General features: G+C 44.7%; 1 protein-coding gene across 2 annotated transcripts; it reads left to right on the top strand.

The window, feature by feature from the left end:
• The first annotated feature begins 247 nt into the window (after window positions 1-247).
• On the top strand, window positions 248-23,826 carry LMAN2L (lectin, mannose binding 2 like). Of its 2 annotated transcripts, XM_060787023.2 has the most exons (9): window positions 248-407; window positions 5,124-5,242; window positions 11,530-11,647; window positions 13,722-13,804; window positions 15,256-15,288; window positions 17,207-17,368; window positions 18,529-18,643; window positions 21,338-21,457; window positions 22,945-23,826. In XM_060787023.2, exons 1-9 carry the CDS (start codon window positions 275-277, stop codon window positions 23,085-23,087), a joined length of 1,026 nt encoding a protein of 341 aa, XP_060643006.2. In that variant the 5' UTR covers window positions 248-274; the 3' UTR covers window positions 23,088-23,826. The 2 variants fall into 2 exon arrangements, with proteins under 2 accessions (XP_060643006.2, XP_060643007.2); XM_060787024.2 differs by lacking the exon at window positions 15,256-15,288.
• Window positions 23,827-24,825: the final 999 nt, after the last annotated feature.

Below are 24,825 nucleotides of genomic sequence, written 5' to 3'. Positions count from 1 at the left end.
ATTCAACCAAAATTAAAGCTGACCATTTTTTGGCGCCTTTTGCTTTAAGCGGCCCCTTTAATAAGAAATGCGAACTACATTTCCCGGCATCCTCAGCGTTCTCAAAGTAGGCGTGACGCCCTCCTCTGGGCGGAGTTACGAAACAGGCGTGGCCTCCAGCCACTGAAAGGCCGAATGGCACGCGGAAGTAGGCGGGGCGTCAAGGCAGAGCCAATCAGACCGCGTTCCCTAGCCGTTGGTCAAAGGAGGTGGGCTCTCAGTCAGAAGGAGCAAGATGGCGGTGGAGGGTGCTGGTTGGGGCGAAGTGGGGCTTTTGGGGGTCTGTTTGGTCCTGTTTTGGGGGGCCAAGGCCGAGCAGATGGATGAGCACCTGAAGCGGGAACACTCCCTCATCACGCCTTACCAAGGTGAGCCTTCCCTTTGATTCCATTCGAATTATAAGATGCGTCCACACGACAGAATTAACGCCGCTTGATACCGCTTGAAATTGCCGCCGCTCAGGGCTGCAGATCCTCTGACATTTGTAGTTTGGTGGGATCATACTCTTCACTCTTCATCTTCGAGACTTTGCGGAACTACGAACTCCCAGGTTCCCATGGCAACTAAAGTGGTGTCAAACTGCGTTAAGGTTCTAGTGTGGAAGATGTACCCCGAACATCCCTTCTCTGAAATGTTTGACTTTATTATTATTATTATTGACTAATTAAATATTGCAAATATTATGAAATATTTGCTACTAAGGAAAGAAAATTCAATTACAGGTACAGGGAAATGTGGAACGTAGCTTTTATTAATAATATTAATAATGATTGGCGCAGTGGGTTAAACCCCTGTGCCGGCAGGATTGAAGACCGACAGGTCGCAGGTTCGAATCTGGGGAGAGGCGGATGAGCTCCCTCTATCAGCTCCAGCTCCTCATGCGGGGACATGAGAGAAGCCTCCCACAAGGATGATAAAAACATCAAATCATCTGGGCGTCCCCTGGGCAATATCCTTGCAGACAGCCAATTCTCTCACACCAGAAGCCACTTGCAGTTTCTCAAGTCGCTCCTGACACGACAAAACAACAACCACTTTATTTGTATTCTGACCCATCTCCCCAGAGGGACTTGGGTGACTCACAAGGCAACAACAGTGCAAACCAAGAACAATATAAAATATATAGCCAATAACCTAAATCATTTTCTAAACCTAAATGTTTAGAGAAGGTAGAGGAACGAGAGACCAAATGATGCTGGATAATTGAGGAAGGCAGGGAGTTTCAGGAAAACATCTGTTTCTGTTTGATTGACTATTCTAAGGCCTTGGACTGTGGATCATAGAATCAAAGAGTTGGAAGAGACCTCATGGGCCATCCAGTCCAACCCCCTGCCAAGAAGCAGGAATATTGCATTCAAAGCACCCCTGACAGATGGCCAACCAGCCTCTGTTTAAAAGCTTCCAAAGAAGGAGCCTCCACCACACTCCGGGGCAGAGAGTTCCACTGCTGAACGGCTCTCACAGTCAGGAAGTTCTTCCTCATTTTCAGATGGAATCTCCTTTCTTGTAGTTTGAAGCCATTGTTCCGTGTCCTAGTCTCCAAGGAAGCAGAAAACAGGCTTGCTCCCTCCTCCCTGTGACTTCCTCTCACATATGTATACATGGCTATCATGTCTCCTCTCAACCTTCTCTTCTTCAGGCTAAACATGCCCAGCTCCTTAAGCCGCTCCTCATAGGGCTTGTTCTCCAGACCCTTGATCATTTTAGTCGCCCTCCTCTGGACACATTCCAGCTTGTCAATATCTCTCTTGAATTGTGGTGCCCAGAATTGGACACAATATTCCAGGTGTGGTCTAACCAAAGCAGAATAGAGGGGTAGCATGACTTCTCTAGATCTAGACACTATGCTCCTATTGATGCAGGCCAAAATCCCATTGGTTTTTTTGCTGCCACATTACATTGTTGGCTCATGTTTCACTTGTTGTCCACGAGGACTCCAAGTTCTTTTTCACACGTACTGCTCTCGAGCCAGGCATTGTCCCTCATTCTGTATCTTTGCATTTCGTTTTTTCCTGCCAAAGTGGAGTATCTTGCATTTGTCACTGTTGAACTTCATTTTGTTAGTTTTGGCCCATCTCTCTAATCTGACAAGATCGTTTTGAATCCTGCTCCTGTCCTCTGGAGTATTGGCACTCCCAATTTCGTGTCATCTGCAAACTTGATGATCCTGCCTTCTAGCCCTTCATCTAAGTCATTAATAAAGATGTTGAACAGAGCCGGGGCGAGGATGGAACCCTGCATCACTCCACTTGTCACTTCTTTCCAAGATGAAGAGGAAGCATTGGTGAGCACCCTCTGGGTACGTCCATTTAACCAATTACTGTTCCACAGATCATAATAAATTGTGGCAAGTTCTTGGTGGTCTGGGCATACCAAATCACCTTGTCTGTCTCCTGAAGAATCTGTATAACAACCAAGTAGCAACAGTAAGAACTGACCATGGAACAAGAGATTGGTTCAAGATTGGGAAAGGCATACAGCAGAGCTGTATACCCTTATCTGACCTATTCAACTTGTATACAGAACACATGCGGGGTTTGATGAATCCAAGGCTGTAGTTAAAATGGCTGGATGAAACATTAACAACCTCAGATAGGCAGATGACACCACTTTGATGGCTGAAAGCGAGGAGGAGCTGAGGAGCCTTCTAATCAAGGTGAAAGATGAAAGGGCAAAAGCTGGGTTGCAGCTGAACATCGAAAAGACCAAGATGATGGCAATAAGACTGATTTATAACTGGCAGATAAAGGGAGAAAACATGGAGGTAGTGACAGACTTTGTATTTGTAGGTGCAAAGATGACTGCAGACACAGACTGCAGCCAGGAAATAAGAAAACATTTACTTCTTGGGAGGAGAGCAAGGACCAATCTCGATAAAATAGTGAAGAGTAGAGACATCACACTGGCAATGAAGGTCCGCATAGTTAAAGCGATGGTATTCCCCATAGTAACCTATGGATGTGAAAGCTGGACTATAAGGAAGATTAAGTGAAGGAAGATTGGTGCTTTTGAACTGTGGTGCTGGAGGAAAGTTCTGAGAGTGCCTTGGACCACAAGAAGATCCAACCAGTCCATACTTCAGGAAATAAAGCCCAACTGCTCATTGGCGGGAAGGATAGTAGAGGCCACATCGTGAGAAGAAAGGAAAGCTTATGCTGGGGAAAATAGAAGGAAAAAGGAAGCTAACCAAGGGCCAGATGGATGGATGGCATCTTTGAAGTGACTGGATTGACCTTGAAGGAGCTGGGGGAGGAAACATGTCAAATCTAGGAGGAAATTCTTCCCAAATGAAAGTTTTCCTTGGGTGGTGGGCAGTATGGTATTTGGGGAGGACATTGGCAGGGTCTGAGCAACGTGTTCATGGTGCTCGCTCTAACCTGAAATGTCAGTGGAGGGAGTGCCTTTGGAGGCTTCTCAGCACTTGGAACTATAGCCTGTTTGTGGAGGGGAGGCTGTCTGTGGAAGTGAACACATCTGCCACATACACACATACACAGTTTTCACTTTTATTATGTAGAAGATGTATAGAAGATGTTGTTGTTCATTCGTTCAGTCATTTCCGACTCTTCGTTACTTCATGGACCAGTCAACGCCAGAGCTCCCAGTTGGTCATCACCACCCCCACCTCCTTCAAGGTCAATCCAGTCACTTCAAGGATACCATCCATCCATCTTGCCCTTGGTCCGCCCCTCTTCCTTTTTCCTTCCATTTTCCCCAGCATAATTGTCTTCTCTAAGCTTTCCTTTCTTCTCAAGATGTGGCCAAAGTACTTCATCTTGGCCTCTACTATTCTTCCCACCAATGAGCAGTTGGGCTTTATTTCCTGAAGTATGGTCTGGTTGGATCTTCTTGTGGTCCAAGGCACTCTCAGAACTTTCCTCCAGCACCACAGTTCAAAAGCACCAATCTTCCTTCACTCAATCTTCCTTATGGTCCAGCTTTCACATCCATAGGTTACTATGGGGAATACCATCGCTTTAACTATGCGGACCTTCATTGCCAGTGTGATTTCTCTACTCTTCACTATTTTATCGAGATTGGTCCTTGCTCTCCTCCCAAGAAGTAAATGTTTCCAACCAGTCCATACTTCAGGAAATAAAGCTCGACTGCTCATTGGAGGGAAGAATAGTAGAGGCCAAGATGAAGTACTTTGGCCACATCATGAGAAGAAAGGAAAGCTTAGAGAAGACAATGATGCTGGGGAAAATGGAATGAAAAAGGAAGAGGGACTGAGCAAGGGCAAGATGGATGGATGGCATCCTTGAAGTGACTGGCTTGACTTTGAAGGAACTGGGTGGTGATGGCCATCAGGGAGCTCTGGCCTTGTCTGGTCCAGGAGGTCACAAAGAGTTGGAAACTACTAAACAAATAAACAACACCCAAATCAATACAAGTGAGCACCGAAAGAACATAACATGAAATTTAACATAGAACACATCAAATCAAAATAAAATAAACAATAAACATAACCATAGATTATAAAGTTAAAAACCATGGTAGACAAAGTAGTTGGACATCCCAGCCACAAATCAGTAGGTTGTTTGGAATTGTGGGAGTTGAAGTCCAAAACAGCTGAAGTTTACCTAGGCCTGCACTGGAAGGTATTAACTATTAACTATGGCGAGCACTATTGTGAGTGTACAAGGGGCCTCATATGATCCAGTTCAATGAAGGTAATGAGGATTATTTGATTTGAAAATCTGGATTAAATGGTAGTTAAAAGAGGCCTAAGAGTTGTACCATGACTTTCTCCTTGGTGAAAATCGTTTTGTTATGTTTCGGCCCATCTGTCTAACTCCCCTTCTACACTGCCATACAAAATCCAGTCTAAGTGCTTTGAACTGGATTATATGGCAGTGTAGGCTCATATAATTCAGTTCAAAACGGATAATGGGGATTATCTGCTTTGATAATCTGGTTTATATGGCAGTGTAGAATGGGCTAATAGATTAAAGACCCCCCACCCACCCCCTTTTATTGACATGCTTGTGGCCTGTCACTTGGATGTTCAGGAATGGGGTAAAATGTTGAGTCTGGTTTCACTGGTCAAGGAAATAGTCGAAACCTTTTCCTCTACTTTTCAGGAGTCGGATCATCCAGCTCCTCCTTGTGGGAACTCATGGGCAACGCAATGGTCATGACCCAGTTTGTCCGCCTCACTCCTGACATCCAGAGCAAGCAGGGCGCCGTCTGGAACAGAGTGGTGAGACTTTGGCTTCTCTTCTCATGATGGTGGGCTCTGGGAGTTCAGTGGAGCAGAAATAATTGGCTTGTTGAAACAAATATAGTGAGCAAAGAAGCAACTTGCAATAGTGACAACCCTGTGGGAATTAGGAATGGCAGTGAGAAACATGAGAATTGCCCCTACCAGCTGGAAAAATGTGTTTAGATTCTTCATGTAGTGTTGTGTGGATTGCTCCTTGTTTTCTGAAGATAAGACATAATTCCCCAGTAATGCAGACTCTGCAAATGCATCTAAAGTTTTTAATAATTTTAGACCCACCTGCCACATTTAACCCAAAGACATGTTAGGGCACCTTTTTGCCTTTTATTTTCCTTGCCTATATTTGCACTGTTGCAACATATTTGATGACAGGCCGTTGACCTGGTGGTTTTGACTGTTTTGTGGTTTGAATGCTTCTCACCTGGGTGGAATTGCAACAAGGTGTTCTCATTCATGCTGCGGCTTGTGCAATTATATTGTACGCAGTCCATGGGTTTGAAGGTGCTGCAACTTAATGCCAAAGACACTGAGGTTCACTGCTTGAAATCTTGCTATTTATTTATTTACTACTCTGTTGCACCAGCTCCACTGGCTGCCAGTTTGCTACCGGGCAGAATTCAAAGTGCTGGCGTTAGCCTATAAAGCCCTAAACGGTTCTGGCCCTATTTACCTATCAGAATGCATCTCCTCCCATGAACTGACTAGGACACTAAGATCATCTGGGGAGGCCCTGCTCTCTGTCCCGCCTGCATCACAGGCACGCTTGGCGGGGACGAGAGACAGGGCCTTCTCTGTGGTGGCCCCTCGGCTGTGGAACGCCCTGCCTGCAGATATCAGATCGGCCCCCTCCCTGCTGGCATTTTGGAGGAAAGTGAATACCTGGCTGTTCGTACAAGAATTTGATTAAACAGTGTAATTGAACATAGGAATACGGAATAATTGATGATGAGACTGGATTCTGATTTTACTGTTGAGGCGCTAATGATTGTTATACTGATGTTTAATTATTTATGTTACAATTGTTTTTAATTGCCCTATACTTGTCTCGTGATGTTTTGTATCGATGTTGTTCACCGCTTTGAGTCACCTGAGGGCTGAGAAAAGTGGTACATAAATAAAGTAAATAAATAAACAAATGTTATTTCCTATATTTATACCCCGAAGGGGAACTCACTTGAGGTGCATCCACATTGAAGAGTTAATGCAGCTTGACACGACTTTTTAAACTGCTGTGTCTCAATGATACGGAATCCTGTGAGTCCATAGCATTGAGCCACAGCAGTTTAAAAAGTCGTGTCAAGCTGCATTAGACATTCTACAGATATATAAACCTCACTTGCCTAGTTTCCAACACACCCCTAGTTTCCAACAGACCCCTGAGGATGTCTGCTATAACACCAGGAGGGAATACTTTTGGAACATGGCCACACAGCCCGGAAAACTCACAGCAACCCTTTGTGTCTTCTCTTTGTTTTGATGGATTCGATGCTTTCATGGATGCCTGTCAACAAAAATCAGAGCAAGCTGAGACAATAGAGGGTCCATAATGAGAAGCAATGAGTGCCTTTACAGTATAGATTGAATGAACCACTTACCTTTCCCCCCCAGAAATATTACATAATGTTTGGATGTCTCCCAAGGGTATTTTAATTTTCACAACCATTAAGCAACTTTGGTAAAGCCTAAAAAGTTTTAAAATCTCATGCTTTTCCTCCTCTGGCAATGCAAGAAGGGATGAGCTGCGTGTGGCTAAGCACAGCCATTGTTGTAGTTTGTGAATGCCAGGCCCCCAATGGTAGAGATTGCAAAAGGCCCTGCTGTTAAACTACATTTCCCACACTGCTCTGCTGCTCAGTAACCAAAAATGTCTGAAGGACCCAAAAATAGCTGTCTGTAGCAGTCTTCGTCTAAATATAAAATAAACTGATTGAACCTACAAAGGTGTCTAAAGCAATACACAACTTTTAGAAAGCCAAAAGAACATAAACTGCTTAAAAACCAATCATTTCACTTTGGCCTGATTGCAATGAACAAGGCACTGGGGTAGCCAGCCACAGCCAGCCAGCCCTTTACGTTAATAAACAATGATAAAATAAAATGATTGATTGCATCTTCAAAAAGTAATAAATGGATGGATGTGTCTTGAGGGTCCCCTCCAGCTCAGTAGAGGAAGCAAATTGATGTCAGGAGAGTTTGGATGGTGCCTTTCTGCCCAGAAGAACAGGGTCAGTCTAGATGTCCCTTGATGGGGTCTGTACTATGATTTCTGTTCTCCACCAATTTAATATAGTTTGTGCCTCACAAACAAAGTTTCTGGAGTAGAACAACTACTTTAAAGTAAAGACCACCCAATGAAATTGGAAACAACACTTTCAAACCAGGAACAAATTCTTTATTATTAAAAATGTTTTTAAATAAAAAAATTGAAAATTCACCAAAAATCTACAGATAAGTCAAAGGTTATGAAATTTGGTGAGCTAACAATGGTCCGTGTGTTCTACCACTGTAGCAAGTTTCATCAGGATTGGTCTAAAAATGAGGGAGGGAGAATCCCCTGACGTTTTCCCAGTGTTTTGTTTGTTTGTCGTGTCAGGGCAACCAGTCAATTATATTACATTTCTAACAGAACAAAGCAAACAAACAGAAAAATACACAACTTGTGAGTTTGGTAGTTGATTAAATGTCCTTTGATCAGTAGCTGGCCACTTGGAGTGCTTCTGGTGTTGCTGCAAGAAGGTCCTCCATTGTGCATGTGGCAGGGCTCAGGTTGCATTGCAGCAGGTGGTCAGTGGTTTGCTCCTCTCCACATTCACATGTCAAGGATTCCACTTTGTAGCCCCATTTCTGAAGGTTGGCTCTGCATCTCGTGGTGCCCGAGCGCAGTCTGTTCAGTGCCTTCCAAGTCGCCCAGTCTTCTGTGTGCCCAGGGGAGAGTCTCTCATTTGGTATCAGCCATTGGTTGAGGTTCTGGGTTTGAGCCTGCCACTTTTGGACTCTTGCTTGCTGAGGTGTTCCAGCGAGTGTCTCTGTAGATCTTAGAAAACTATGTCTAGATTTAAGTCGTTGACGTGCTGGCTGATACCCAAACAAGGGATGAGCTAGAGATGTCTCTGCCTTGGACCTTTCACTATTGGCTGCTACTTCCTGGCAGATGTCAGGTGGTGCAATACCGGCTAGACAGGGTAATTTCTCCAGTGGTGTAGGGTGCAGACACCCTGTGATAATGCGGCATGTCTCATTAAGAGCCACATCCACTGTTTTAGCGTGGTGAGATGTATTCCACACTGGGCATGCATACTCAGCAGAATAGCACAGCACAAGGGCAGATGTCTTCACTGTATCTGGTTGTGATCCCCAGGTTGTGCCAGTCAGCTTTCGTATGATATTGTTTCTAGCACCCACTTTTTGCTTGATGTTCAGGCAGTTTTCCCAGTGCTGTTTTATCCTACTGAGCATGCGTGTCTGCCATTAACAAAGCAATTCGGAAGGATTTCTGAAAGTTTTGAATTAAAAAAAATGGAAGTGACTTTAGAATCGAACCACCAGCGCCTCCTACATCCAAAACGAGTTTTGAACATTTTTTTAAATCAACCAAGCCTATTAAATATCACGACTCAATAGAATGGAATTGTGGGAGTTGTAGTTTGGTGAGGCATTAACTCTCTTTGACAGAAGAGGATAAAGACTTCTAAACTACATCTTAGGTTTGCATAGTCTTCAGCATTGTTGTCAAGCGCTCAAATCTCTATGCCTGGTTGGCTCTTCACGATTAAAAGCTTTAAATCAGTGATTTCCAAAGTGGGTGTTGTTGCCCCCTGGTGGACGCTGTGGCCACAGGTTCATTTGGGGGCGATGAAAGCATAAAAGAAAGAAGAGAAGATTTAGAGAAATTGATTTCCAGGGGGTAGGCCAAATAAGTTTGGGAACCACTGCTTTAAATGATCTTTGGATGTTTCGGGGGGGGGGGGTCAGGAGTTCACTTTATTTATATTTTATTTATTAGTATTTATTTACAGCTTTTATATTCCGCCCTTCTCACCCCGCAGGGGACTCAGGGCGGATTACAGTGTACACATATATGGCAAACATTCAATGCCAATTTTGACTTACAACATATACAGACATACACAGAGGCTATTTAAGTTTTTCTGGCCGCCAAGAGAGCTATCGCTTTCATCGTCCATCTGCGATACTGATGAAGTACTTCCTCATTCCCCGCATGCTTTTGCTGAAGTCTTTTTTAATGGCCTCATAAATCAGTTAATTTAGCCTCCCCACACTTTAAGGTGGTACCTTATTTTCCTACTTGACAGATGCAACTTTCAGGTTGCAAAGGTCGACAACGGGCTACACAATTGGTTGGAAACCCACTCCAACCTGGGCTTTACCCTATGTTCTCCCTGAATTTTAAGATCTTTACGTGCTACTTGGCTTTTTGAACCTCTTAATGACAGAATATGGGTGTGCCATCCAGTGCCTAAATGAGCTCGCTATTCAGAATTGAGCAGCCAAGTAGAAAGATTGCCCAAATGCTGATAAGATGAAATGAGGACAAAGATCACACCAGCAACTGAAGAGGGAAAAAAGGCTTTTGCAATATTAGCATCGCCTCTGCGTAATCTCTTCCCTCAGGATTTAATCTGGTCCCTGACCTTGTTAAAATGTTTTTTTTCTTGCGACAGGTTCTTATTACTTAAACACTTGATTAACTCTCCATGAAGTTGAGGTTAGCAATGCAGCTTTGAAGCTGCATTGCTAACTACATAGTTTTATTTTCATTATATTTAGCTTTTCTTCATTATTTCTAAGTATATATCTGTATGCACATTTATTCACTGTATATAGGGGGCTGATCTAATATCCCTAGGGAGGGAGTTCCACAGCCGGGGGGCCACCACAGAGAAGGTCCTGTCTCTCGTCCCCGCCAGACGTGCCTGCAAAGCAGGCAGGATCGAGAGCAGGGCCTCCCCAGACGATTTTAGGTTCCTGGGGGGGTCGTAGGGAGAGATGCATTCAAATAGATAGACTGGGCCAGAACCGTTTTGGGCTTTATAGGCTAAAGCCAGCACTTTGAATTGAGCCCGGTAGCAAACTGGCAGCCAGTGGAGCTGATTCAACAGGGGAGTTGTATGCTCCCTGAGCCCAACTCCTATTAGCAACCTGGCTGCCACACCATTTGAAGCTTCAGGCCGTCTTCAAAGGCAACCCCACGTAGAGTGCGTTGCAGTAGTCTATACGGGATGTAACCAGAGTGTGGACCACCGTAGCCAAGTCAGAAATAGAAGGATGAAGGTTTTGTGAATGTTTATTATACTTCCTTTGCTTCCATGTTGGGCTTTTTTTCTCATGCAGATAAACAGTTTTGCTCTCATTGACCTTCCTCTCACACCAAACTTACACAAGAGCTTCACACAGTAGCTTTTTGCACTCAGCAGCCTTCACACTGGAGCTTCACACACAATATCTTCAATCTGGGGCTTCTCTCACCGAAGCTTCTCACACTGAGGCCTACTCATACCGAGGCCTACTGACACTGGAACCTTCTCACACCGAGGCCTACTGACACTGGAACCTTCTCATACTGAGGCCTCTCATACTGAGGACTTTCTCTCCCTGGGTCCTTTCTAACACTGGAGCCTTCTCATACTGAGATCTCTCACACTGAGGCCGCTCTTAGGCTGACAGCAACTAACACTGAGACGTACTAAGCTACAGGCATACCTGCTTATATTGAACAGCAGCTTTTGTTAAAAGTCATTGCATCCATTTAGCCCTTTCAGTTTTTGACTCACATTTTTGTAATTAAAAATACCCAATTAATTTTTAATATTTCTGACATTGTTTGAAAAAAGATTATTCACCTTGGTTAGAGAAACCTCTTCCTACCACTAAACAGATGCTTGTTGTTTTGTTTTTATATCTGTGTATGATATTCCATGCCTTAATAATGCCAACTGGGATTAATTACTTTGTCTTTGATTCTAAATATAGCTCACCAACAATGGATGGGTTAGGTTCCTGGCAAGAGCAGTCAAGGAACATGCTTCTCTGCGATGTTTGGCTTTAATGAAGGTTGACACTTGGTTTTGCTTGCATGCAAGGAGCTAGCCACCGACCTCAGACACAACCCCGTGACTTTTGTAGTTTGTGCTTTTCTTAATTTTGTTTTCTGTTTCACAGAATAAAATTGCCTGGAGTTTCTCAGTTTCAAGAATGCCCCTAACATTTCAGATCTCCCCCTCTCTTCCCTTTTCTGATTTCAATAGCCGTGTTACTTGAGAGACTGGGAGATGCAAGTGCATTTCAAAATCCATGGGCAAGGAAAGAAGAATTTGAATGGGGATGGCTTTGCGATCTGGTACACTAAGGAGCGAATGCAGCCAGGTAAAGGAATCTTATATGTATGATTAGGTCTCAAGATGTAAATAAAGTGGAATGGGCCCCTCATCCTTCTCTCTATTTGTCCCTGGTTCAGACGTGAGGTCAGCTTGCTAGAGATTGAAATATATTTCATAATTGTGGGAGTTGAAGTCCAAAACACCTGGATGGCCCAAGTTTGCCCTTGCCTGACCTAGGGCCTCCCATAGAGGTCTTCTCTTAGTTAACAAGAATAGCAGTTTTATTTATTTGCAGTTTTTCCACTTTTGTGGAGATCCTGTGTCTCAGACCCCAGCAAATATGGCTGCTGACAGTACTGGGTTTCAGCCCCACGTAGAAAGTAGAATTGATAAATCTATCTATACATACATACATCTATATAAATAAAAATGTAATGTTAGTCCATGCTACCACCAGAACTCAAAAACCACTGGGGGAATTGACACCAAATTTGGACACAAGATACCTAACAGTCCAATTTATGTCCTCCACTCAAAAAAATTGATTTTGTCATTTGGGAATTGTCGTTGCTGGGATTTATAGTTTACCTACAATCAAAGAGCATTCTGAACTCCACCAATGATGGAACTGGGCCAAACCTAGCACACAGGGCTCCCATGACTAACAGAAAAAACTGGAAAGGTTTGGTGGACATTGACCTTGAGTTTGGGAATTATAGTTCACCCACATCCAGAGAGCACTGTGGGCTCAAACAATGATGGATCTGGACCAATCTTGACACAAATATTCCATATGCCCAAATATGAACACAGATAGAGTTTGGAGGAAATAGACCTTGACATTTGGGATTTGTACTTACTGGGATTTATAGTTCACCTACAATCAAAGAGCATTCTGAACTCCACCAATGATGGAATTCAACCAAACATGGCATACAGGACTTCCATGACCTGAACACACTGGAAGGGTTTGGTGGGCATTGATCTTGAGTTTGGGAGTTGTAGTTCACCTACATCCAGAGAGCACTGTGGACTCAAACAATGATGGATCTGGACCAAACTTGACACAAATATTCCATATGCCCAAATATGAACACAGACGGAGTTTGGAGGAAATAGACCTTGACATTTGGGATTTGTAGTTTCTGGGATTTATAGTTCACTACTATTAAAGAGCATTCTGAAACCCACAAACGACAGAAATGGGGCAAACTTCCCACACAGAACCCCCATGTGGGCCACAGCAACACGTGGCATGGGACGGCTAGTAAAGATACATGATATTAGAGTACATCTTCTCCTACTGTTTGCTGTTCCTGGTCATAGATGTTGCTCTTGAAAATACTGGGAAATACGTATGTTCCAGATTAAACTATAAGCACCAGAAATGTTGGGATACATGTCATGTATCACGATGCACTAAAATCATGATGCATGTGTGATGTATCACTATGCACTTGGATCACGATTTTAGTAAGGAGACATTGAAGATTGTGTTTTATGGCTTTGTTAATGTTTTAATTGTTTTTATAATCTGTTTTTAACTTGCACTTTATAGTTGGGGAGGCATCAAATTGTTGCCAACTGTGAACCGCCCTGAATTGCCTTCGGGTTGAGAGGGGCGGTAAATAAGTGTAGTAAACAAACTAACAAATAAATAAATAATGTAAAGGGAAAGCCCTTCTGGATTGGGGAAAAGGGGAGGGATGGTCATCATTCCTGCCCCACACTATATAGAAGTTGAATGTTTCTGGGTTGTTGTAGGTTTTTTCGGACTATATGGCCATGTTCTAGAGGCATTTCTCCTGACGTTTCGCCTGCATCTATGGCAAGCATCCTCAGAGGTAGTGAGGTCTGTTGGAACTAGGAAAAAGGGTTTCCTGTGACAGACCTCACTACCTCTGAGGATGCTTGCCATAGATGCAGGCGAAACGTCAGGAGAAATGCCTCTAGAACATGGCCATATAGCCCGAAAAAACCTAAAACAACCCAGTGATTCCGGCCAAGAAAGCCTTCGAAAATACATTGAATGTTTCTGTTTTGCCACAATTATGAAATGAAATGCTAGGAAATCTGCTGCTGCTGCTGATCTGTTGTGAACTCAATGAAATCTATTCTAGGGCCCGTCTTTGGGAGCAAAGACAACTTTATAGGGCTGGGAGTGTTTGTAGACACCTACCCCAATGAGGAGAAACAGCAAGAGGTAAGGTGGCTTGCATAAACGTATGGCAAAGGGTTGTGGGGCTGGACTTTGGGTGATGTTTTTGCCTATCCTCTGGGACCAAATAAAGGACATCTTTTAAGGAACATGGTTAAATCAGTCATTAACCATGGGCCAAATTGGATGAAGTGTTGAGTGTGTTCAGCCAGAATTGGCACTGTCCTGGACTTCCTTTATGCTAGATATTCTGTGACTCTCCCACTGTATTGGATTTCCCTTCAGCTTTGGACTGTACAGTGACTTGTAGGGTATCGTAGTCCAACCACATAGCATCCTAGAGTTGGACATAGCATCCAGTCCAACCCCCTGCCAAGAAGCAGGAAAATAGCATTCAAAGCACATGATTCCCGCCCCTGCAGCTATATGCACCTGGTACATGATTGACATCTCATTCTTTTCCTAGTACTTGACGTGGGTTCAGTCATGCCCTTGTGAAGTTAGTCGTGCAGAATTGGATGGATGTTGGGGTTCAGGGGCAAGAGTGAGCAAGGTTTCCCTTTCCTTGACAGATTGGAGAGATGGGCCAAAACTAACAAAATGAAGTTCATCAGTGACAAATGCAAGATACTCCACTTTGGCAGGAAAAACGAAATGCAAAGATACAGAATGGGGGACAATGCCTGGCTCAAGAGCAGTACGTGTGAAAAAGATCTTGGAGTCCTCATGGACAACAAGTTAAACATGAGCCAACAATGTGATGTGGCGGCAAAAAAACCCAATGGGATTTTGGCCTGCATCAATAGGAGCATAGTGTCTAGATCTAGGGAAGTAATGCTACCCCTCTATTCTGCTTTGGTTAGACCACACCTGGAATATTGTGTCCAATTCTGGGCATCACAATTCAAGAGAGATATTGACAAGCTGGAATGTGTCCAGAGGAGGGCAACTAAAATGATCAAGGGTCTGGAGAACAAGTCCTATGAGGAGCGGCTTAAGGAGCTGGGCATGTTTAGCCTGAAGAAGAGAAGGCTGAGAGGAGATAAGATAGCCATGTATAAATATGTGAGAGGAAGCCACAGGGAGGAGGGAGCAAGCTTGTTTTCTGCTTCCTTGGAGACTAGGACTCGAAACAATGGCTTCAAACTACAAGAAAGGAGATTCCGTCTGAACATGAGGAAGAACATCCTTAGTGTGACAGCCGTTCAGCAGTGGAACTCTCTGCCCCGGAGTGTGGTGGAGGCTCCTTCTTTGGAAACTTTTAAACAGAGGCTGGATGGCCATCTGTCAGGGGTGATTTGAATGCAATATTCCTGCTTCTTGGCAGGGGGTTGGACTGAATGGCCCATGAGGTCTCTTCCAACTCTTTGATTCTATGATTCCGGTTTCCCAGTTTGTAGTTCATTCTGAAATGATTTGAAGGGTGACATGTGTCCTGCTTCTGTCCCCTTTCCCTCTCTCCTTTGCTTTGCAATAACCGTTCTGGATTCTCTCAGGCACAGAAGAAGAGGTATTCCGGAGGAAACCAGGTACCGGACAAAACCTTTCCCACTTTGTTATGCCTTCATTTGCTTCCTCTGCTTCCCTTTTTCCTCTTGTGTTTTTAACATGTTGGGAACCTTTTCCCGGAGCCGGAGAAGGGCAAGAAATGAACCTCTGCCTCATTTGCTGTAGCAGCCTAGTCTCTCTAGTTCATCCCTCATCTCTTTCCTTGATTGCTTTTCGTAAAACATTGGTTATGAAGCCCCCATATTTGCATTTACCTCAGTGTAAATCTGGTTCCTTTACCATTTATATACCTGCAGGGACCAGATTTCATCCAATCTTTGAAGCTAAGCAGGTCAGCCTGAGTTAGTATTTGGAAGGGAAACTGCCAACAAATCTCAGGTGCTGTGGGGTGTGTTTCAGAAGAAGGAACTGGCAAAAACACCTTGGAGGATAGATGATAATAACAACAAGAACCACAACAACTTTATTTTTGTATCCTGCCACCATCTCCCCGAAGGGACTTGGGGCGGCCTTCATATGGCACAAGGTGCCTGAAAACAAAACATAAAATAAACATACAGTAGAGCACTGTTTCTCAACCTTCCTAATGCCGCGACTCCTTAATACAGTTCTTGATGTTGTGGTGACTCCCAACCATAACATTATTTTTGTTGCTACTTCATAACTGTAATTTTGCTACTGTTATGAATTGTAATGTAAATACATACTTTCATTCACTGGAGCAAATTTGGCACAAATACCCAATACGCCCAAATTTGAGTACTGGTGGGGTTGGGGGGGGGGGTTGATTTTGTCATTTGGGAGTTGTAGTTGCTGGGATTATAGTTCACCTATGATCAAAGAGAATTTTGAACCCCACCAACAATGGAATTGAACCAAACTTGGCACACAGAACTCCCATGAACAACAGAAAATACTGGAATGGTTTGGTAGGCATTGACCTTGAGTTTTGGAGTTGCAGTTCACCTACATCCAGAGAGCACTGTGGGCTCAAACAATGATGGATCTGGACCAAACTTGGCATGAATACTCAATATGCCCAAATGTGAATTCTGGTGGAGTTTGGGGAAAATATTTATTTATTTATTTATTTACTTTGCTTATATACCTTGACATTTGAGTTGTAGTTGCTGGGATTTATAGTTCAGCACAGGTTGAGTACAGGTTGCCATCCTATACCCCAATTGGCATCGCAACTGACCAAAAGGGCCCCTGTCTTGTCTGGATTCAGCTTCAGCTTGTTGACCCTCATCCAGTCCATCACAGCTGCCAGGCACTGGTCCAGGATTCGGGGGGCTTCCTGGGATTTCGGTGGGAAGGAGTAATAGAGTTGTGTGTCATCTGCGTTGTCATTGGGATTGTCTAAGGAAACACTGTGAAATTCATGGAGCTGCTTTAAGCCAGTGGTTCTCAACCTGTGAGTCCCCAGATGTTTTGGCCGTCAACTCCCAGAAATCCTAACAGCTGCTGGGATTTCTGGGAGTTGTAACCCAAAACACCTAAGGATCCCACAGGTTGAGAACCACTGCTTTAAGTCAACAGGTGACTTAAAGGAATATAAATAGTCAAGGCATCCTGCATATGGGGCAATTTTTGAATTAGGGAGGCACAGTGATCCAGATGCCGTGGGCCTCCAGCATGGCTCCCTAACTCTGGACAGTTGGCCAGGGATTTGATGGCTTTTGTAGTTGGTGTCTTTCTCTCATCCTCACCCCATACCAAACGTCTGGCACCTTCACCTTCAAATTGGTCATGCCGCTCTCTGGCTGAGGTGCTTGCTTGTGGAGAGAGGGCCCTGCAGCTGCTTGTACTGAAGTTTCTTCCTGTCTTGCTTGGCTGCCTCCCCTGCATGTGCCTCCCTCCCTCCTCCATTATCCAATTGGCACAGCTAGGTCTACGGAGTGACACCCAGACCCGCCTCCCTGTCTCGTCCTCCAGCGCATCTTCCCTTATGTCTCTACCATGGTAAGCAATGGCTCCCTTGCCTACGACCACGACCGGGATGGGAGGCCCACCGAACTGGGCGGCTGCACGGCCATGGTGCGCAACCTCAACCACGACACTTTCCTGGTGATCCGCTATGTGAAGAGGAGGCTGACTGTGAGTGCCTGATGATGCTCTTTCCATTTGTTACCCGTTGTTGTAGTCCAGCCTTTGATTGTGCCTGTACCTGATCTCTCTGGGGATTCTGGGCCTGTTAGGCAGCCTGTGGATGGCAAGTGGGGATTCTGAACCTCAGACTAGTGAGAGAATCAGGAGATTCTAAGCCCTGGGAATGAGAGCGAGGGAGGCCACATTCCAAAAAGACAGTTTCAAGGTCAGAGGAAGAACTGAGCTCAGGAGAGGGAAATTCAACTCTAGGTGGATGGGCAGCAGTTAAATAAGAAATTGATGTTCTGTCAACATAGAGTTTCTCATGAGGCAGTGCAAAGGTCTAGTTGCTTATTAGCAAAGAAACCTTTATCAGCTTTTGAAGGGAAATGACATGGTTTTCTGTCTATATTCCTGTATTGCATGTTTTGATTTATTCTGCTTTTGTATTCCTGGTTTTTTATGCATATCATGGACTCTGAACTATGAGGATTATTCCTGTTTTTGGACACTGGTTTTTATACTATTTTCCTGAATTGCTACACACACACACACACACACACACACTTCAATAAACTGATTTGTTATTTTACCTTGGGCTGGTTTGTGTGTCAAGTGCAGAAGTAAATCCCAGCCTTGGAGTGCAACACCCATGTCATTTCTCCCTTCTCCTCCTGAGTTCCCCTGCCCAAGTGCAGCCTGGGAAAGAGGGCAATTAGGATTCCATGTTGGAAGGTGTCCTGAGAAGGGTGAACAGAATGAGCAAAAGTCTGGAAACCGTGAAGAGTGGCTTAGGAACCAGGATAGCTTTTGAGAAGAGAAGGTTGAGAGAAGGGGACGTGAGAGCCGTGTTTAAATATTTGAAGGGATGTTACATTATGGACTGGGCAAGTTCAGTGTTTTTTGCTGCCCTAGAGACACAATGGAACAGTGCATTCAAATTGCAGGGAGATCCCACCTAAAGGTTAGGAAAACATCCTGGTGCCAAGAGCAGGCAGTGGAATATGTTGCCTCAGATTCCAGTGGAGTCTTCTCTGGAGGTTTGTAAACAGAGGCTGGATGGCCATCTGTCGGGACTGCTTGGATTGGGTATTCCTGTATAGCAGAATGGGATGGACTGGATCGCTCTTTCAGTTTCTGCTGACTCCATGTTCTTTTTTTCTCCATAGATTTTGCTTGATATTGATGGCAAGCACGAATGGAGAGACTGTGTTGATATTCCAGGAGTCCACTTGCCACGAGGATACTATTTTGGAGTCTCCTCTGTCACTGGAGACCTTTCGGGTACGGATCATCCTGTTGCTTTGCTTTGCACTTGATCGTAGCTGCCCTAGTCCCCAGCCTTAGTTGTATACATTAGGCTGATGGAAGTCCAGTCGTGTCCAGAGGACTATGAATTTTCAGTTTCTGCTGTAGACAGTTTCTTTCAGTCTGGAGCTTTGTAGCACTTAAAATAATAATAATAATAATAATAATAATAATAATAATAATAATATTAAACCTTTATTTATACCCCGCTACCATCTCCCGCAGGACTCGGTGCGGCTTACAAGAGGCCGAGCCCAAATACATCATAAAACATAACAACAATACAACAATAAACAACTCTATACAAAGCAAAACAATACAATGATGACATGACGCAATTAAAAACCTGTGGCAGGGCCAAATGTAAGGATTAAAATTTAAAATGCTGGGCATGTCCAAGGGAAATAGGTTGGATATTTTAAAGATAAGTGGACGTGCAGGCAGTACTAAATCCCTCATAAAGTGCATTTGGGACATATTGCTTGGAGTTTCCTTATTCTGGGAAGGCACACTGGAACATCCACGTCTTCAAGCTCCTTCTAAAAACTGCCAACGTTGGGGCCTGCCTGATGTCCTTGGGGAGAGAGTTCCAGAGACGTGGGGCCACCACTGAAAAGGCCCTGTCCCTCTTCCCCACCAATCGCGCTTGCGATGCAGGTGGGATCGTGAGCAGGGCCTCTCCAGATGAACAAAGAGATCGTGTGGGTTTGTATACAGAAATGCGGTCACGCAGTTAGCTGGGTCCCAAACCGTTTAGGGCTTTGTAGGAAAGCACCTGCACCTTAAATTGGGCCCAGAAGATGAACGGCAGCCAATGGAGCTCCTTAAACAGGAGGGTTGACCTCTCCCTGTAAGGAGCACCAGTTAACAGCCTGGCTGCCGCCTGTTGAACCAACTGAAATTTCCGGGCCGTTTTCAAGGGCAGCCCCACGTAGAGTGCATTACAGTAGTCCAATCTGGAGGTGACTAAGGCATGGACCACCCTGGCCAGATCTGCCTTCACAAGGTACGGTCGCAGTTGGCGCACGAGTCTCAATTGTGCAAAGGCCTTCCTGGCCACCGCCGACGCCTGAGCTTCAAACGTAAGTGATGAGTCCAGGAGGACACCCAAACTGCGGACCTGTGACTTCAGGGGGAGTGTAACCCTGTCCAGCACAGGTTGCCACCCTATACCCCGATCTGGTTCATGATCGATCAGGAGGACCTCTGTCTTAAAAGATTTTGGGAATAGAAATGAACTCTTAAAATGATACCTCTGGCCTTTTGGGGTTCCCCCCCCCCCCCCCAGTGTTGCCCATGATCACATGCATAGAATTCTAGAACGAATCAGATGCAGAGGCCTAAACATGTTTTTTCAAAATGGTGACGGCCACCTTGAATTCCATCAGGACACATCTCAGACCAGGCTCCGGTATTCAGATTTGCAATACTGGTCTACAAAAATTGGGTGCCAATATCTCGAGGGCCACATATTTTTCTCTACATCCTAATTAATTTAATTGACCTTCCAGTCCCTTCCATTTCTGTTGGAAACCAGAAATGGGGTTTGCAGGGCTTGTGGGGTGGAAAATGGGACTGGGTGCTCCTCTGGACTCGCCCTGACTTCAGGCAGTCTAAATAAAAAGGCTTCTCTTGGCTTCACAATTGCAGAAATCATAACTCTTGCCTGGTTGTTGTGGATCTTGTTGACAGGCCTTGGTTTGCCTTGAATCCAGGGCAGTAGCTCCAATCTCTTCTTCCAAGCTGAATAATATTTTCTGCAAGTTTTGGAAAATTCAGGAAGAACTCTTGCCTCTTTTCCATTCTTTGCATCTTTCAAAAGATAAAGTTGCACCAAAAACCCCAAAAACTCCTTTTTAGAGAATCCTGTTATCAGCCTTCGTATTATTCTTTCAAGCTGTTTCTTTCAGCATGCATACAGTCTGGGTACCTAGACTGGGCCCATTGCCCTTTTTGTAAGGGAACACTACCCTAAAATAAAGCAGAGCATCCAAAAATCAAACGGGATACTTAAAACTGAGCATAAGCTCATTAGTGAGCAGAGCATGAAGTGCAGTGTGATGTGGCTGTAAAGAATTCAAACCTTAGGAGACAAACATTCAGAGTCCAATCTTTAAAAATCACAAAAGGTTTGTTTACAATAATAAGAAATAACTGCATTTCTTAATAATTAAAGAACGGGGTCTGAGCTATCTGACCCATCTCTTCTAAGATTTCAGGAGAAGGAAAAACCCAATCACAAATTGTCTCTGACACTCAAGCAGAGAGAGATCACAAAGCACACAGCACATACTCTTCATACTACTGTGTAAGAAGGCAGAAAGTATCCATTTTAAACAACCGATCAGAATGAGAGCAAAAGCAGAGAAGAAAAAGATTCCCAACGGTCATACAGAAGACATGGGGGAAGGGAGACATTTAGTCTATACTAAACTAACTAAACTGCTCCTCATTGAGGACTCGAGACTTGGGCAGTGTGGGGTTGAATTCCAACATGGATATCCAATGATGACACCAAGCAGATTTCACAAAAGTGTGACTGCTGATTGGTGGTCCATCCACCAGACACTTACGAGGTGGGAAATATGGCAGGTCAGCTGGGATGGGATGGCTTGCCCTTCCAGGTGGGTTTCTGTAGGATACGTGATGTCCTTTCCTCTTCTGCCCCAGACAACCACGACATCATCTCTCTGAAGCTGTATCAACTGACTGTTGAACGGACGATGGAGGAAGAAAAACGGGACAAAGAAGTCTTTCTTCCGGTTGTGGACAACATGAAACTGCCTGGATGTAAGTAGATGGGGTTTTGTGCCCAAGAGCCATTGGAAGAGGGGCCCGGATGGCGCACATCTGTGGTGGAAATGTCTTGCTGATTCAAAAGACCTTCCAATTGAAAAAAACTTTAAATTAAGCAAATATTTGTTATTTTGCGTAAGTAGTGGGTGATGACAAAAGTCAGTTTCCCCCCTCCTTCCTCCTCAATGGGACATTCTTTGAAATCTTGAAACATGGTTCTCATGTTCCCTCCTTACTTTCTCTTCACCCAGCTAAGCATCACCCAGGAGGAAGAAAAAAAAAAAGAAGGAAGATAATAGAAGAGAAGGATGGATGGATGGAAGGAAGAAAGGGTGGAAGAGAATGGAGGGAGGGAGGGAGGGAGGGAGGTAGGTAAGAGAGAAGGGAAGAACGACAAAAGGGAAGGAAGGAGAAGGAAGGAGAGTGGAAAGAGGGAAGGAAGGAAAGACGAAAGGTAAGGAAGGAGAGGGAAGGAGAGAGATTGAAAGAGAGTGGAAAGAGGGAAGGAAGGAAAGACAAAAGGGAGGGAAGGAGAAAAATGGAAGGAGAGTGGAAAGAGGGAAGGAAGGAAACACAAAAGGGAAGGAAGAAAGGAGAGAGGGAAAGAGTGGAAAGAGGGAAGGAAGGAAAGACAAAAGGGAAGGAAGGAGAGAGATGGAAGGAGAGTGGAAAGAGGGAAGGAAGGGAAGACAAAAGGGAAGGAAGAAAGAGATGGAAGGAGAGTGGAAAGAGGGAAGGAAGGAAAGACAAAAGGGAAGGAAGGAGAGAGATGGAAGGAGAGTGGAAAGAGGGAAGGAAGGGAAGACAAAAGGGAAGGAAGAAAGAGATGGAAGGAGAGTGGAAAGAGGGAAGGAAGGAAAGACAAAAGGGAAGGAAGAGAGAGAGGAAGGAGGGAGAAAAGAGGGAAGGAAGGAAAGAAAAGGGAAGGAAAGAAGCAGAGGGAGAATGAGGAAGGAAAGAGATAAGAAGGAAACAAAAGCAAAGGAAGGCAGGGGAAAGGGAAGGAGGGAGGAAAGACAAAAAGGAAGGAAGGAGAGAAGGAGGAAGGAAAGACAAAAAGGAAGGAAGATAGCAGAAAAAGGGAAGGAAGGAAGGGAAGGAGGAAGGAAAGAGAGAAGGAAGGATGGAATGGTGAGAGAGAGGAGGGCCTGAAAAAGGGCCCGGGGGGGGGGGGGGGGGGCTGCATCTGGTTCCTGGGAGTGAGGTTGCCCATACCTGAACTACAACATCTTATAGTTTTCTGTGTGCATTTTATTAGCCTGGGAGGTTTATGTGGCTGATGCCCTCCATTTTAGTTCATGGGCAAATGGGCTCTGGATCTGCTTCTCATCAGTCTGACCCTCCTCCCGCTAGGCTGCCCAGGCTTTTGGGGCAATAGCAGCCTGCCTGTTTAGTGGGTCTCCCCACAGGTGGTCTAGGCAAAGAGGTGCTGCTTCTACTTTCTGTCTCTTACGCTTAACTGGTCCCTCTTTCCCCTGCAGTGGAGACCCCGATGGAGCCTATGAGCGGCCTGGCCCTCTTCCTGATTGTCTTCTTCTCGTTGGTGGCTCTTGTCTTTGCCATTGTCATCGGCATCATCGTCTACAACAAATGGCAGGAACAGAGCCGGAAGCACTTTTACTGACGTCCCCCTCCGGTTCCTCACCCTGCCCCTTTTTTAGCCTTCTGGACCACGGTTGGGGTTTCTTGCCATGGGATTATCTCAAGAAGCTGTGCTGCCAAGGCTCCAGTCCTTCTGGGCCTTAAACTTTGAATGGTTTGAGTTTCCTGTTGAGCCCTGGGGTGGAGAAGACAGCCTTATGACCACTTTCCTTTTGCTATGCCTTCGTTGAACCGAGTCTTCTACAAAATGTGGCAGTTGATAGACATATCCTCAATCGCATAGGTCAAAATGGACTTGGCAAGCAGATCTCGGAGACCCTCAGCTGCCTGGAAGCTTGAGACTTTGCACTTGGTAGCATCAAGGGGGAGCGTGAGAGACCGAGGCATTTTCGCCCTGGATCTCTGGTCTGAATGTGATGCTGCAGGATGCCTTAGCTAGCACCTGAAGCCTGGATGCGGGGAGTAAGTGGCCTTCCGGATATCACTGGACTCAAAACTCCCATGAGCCTTTACCATTGGTTATACTGGTAAAGGTTGATGGGAGGGACAGTCCTAGAACATCGAAAGGATTGTGAATTCCTCTTTGCCCTGACCTCTCTGGCAAGAAAAACCAGTAACATATAGGCATCAAGACCACTGTTCTTGTCAAGTATGGTCTGTAGAAGAGGGCAAGCATTGCACTGAAAACACTAGCCTGCTGAATAAACAAATGTGAATTCTTTCCTTCCTTCAAAAACAGAAGGGAGCTTTTATCCTATTTATCTTTGGTCCCTTGAGACTTTTTGTTCTGTCGAAGCTGCTGCGTGTTTTATTTTATCCGGGGCAGTGTGCCACAAACTCTGCGTATGTGTGTATCTTTCCCTCTTTCAGAAGTGCTATGGTGTCCCTAATAGACTGCCACATTGGAATAACATCAAGACATACTAAAAGCTTTGAGTCGCCTGAGGGCTGAGAAAAGCGGTATATAAATAAAGTAAATTAAATAAATAAATAAATAAATGAAGCCCCCGGTGGTGCAGGGGTCAAACCGCTGAGCTGCCGAACTTGCTAACCAAAAGGTTGCAGGTTCGAATCTGGGAGCGACGTGAGCTCTCGCTGTTAGTCTCAGCTTCTGCCAACCTAGCAGTTCAAAAACATGCAAATGTGAATAGAACAATATGTATCACTCCAGTGGGAATGTAACGGCATTTCATGCAGTCATGCCAGCCACATGACCTTGGAGGCGTCTATGGACAATGCCAGCTCTTAGGCTTAGAAATAGAGATGAGCACACACACCCTCAGGAGTCGGACACGACTAGACAAATGTCAGGGGAAAACCTTTACCTATACTAAAGTATAGAATTACCACCTTGGTTGGGTTCTGTGCCTCACCAGAGGATATATGCGTGACAAAAGGAGGAAAGGATACGTTGGGTTGCTGTGAGTTTTCCGGGCTGTCTGGCCATGTTCCAGAAGCATTCTCTCCCGACATTTTGCCCACATCTGTTATGAGGTATATTGGAAACTAAGTGAGGGAGGTTTATATATCTGGAAAATGTCCAGGGTGGGAGAACTCTTGTATTTGAGGCAAGTGTAAATGTTGCAATTGGCCACCTTGATTAGCATTGAGTATCTCAGTCCATTCATAGCAAATTTCTACATGGAACACTTTGAAAAACAAGCTCTGGAAAGAGAAACAAAAAAGCCCACTATATGGTCCAGATTTGTGGATGACACCTTCACAATTTGGACCCACCTCAACAGTATCCACCCAAATAT

The sequence above is a fragment of the Anolis sagrei genome, chromosome 7, assembly GCF_037176765.1.
Source record: "Anolis sagrei isolate rAnoSag1 chromosome 7, rAnoSag1.mat, whole genome shotgun sequence".
Lineage (NCBI taxonomy): Eukaryota > Metazoa > Chordata > Lepidosauria > Squamata > Dactyloidae > Anolis > Anolis sagrei.
The sequence above is the reverse complement of the archived record's forward strand: the minus strand, read 5'-3'. Positions and strand labels throughout refer to the sequence as shown.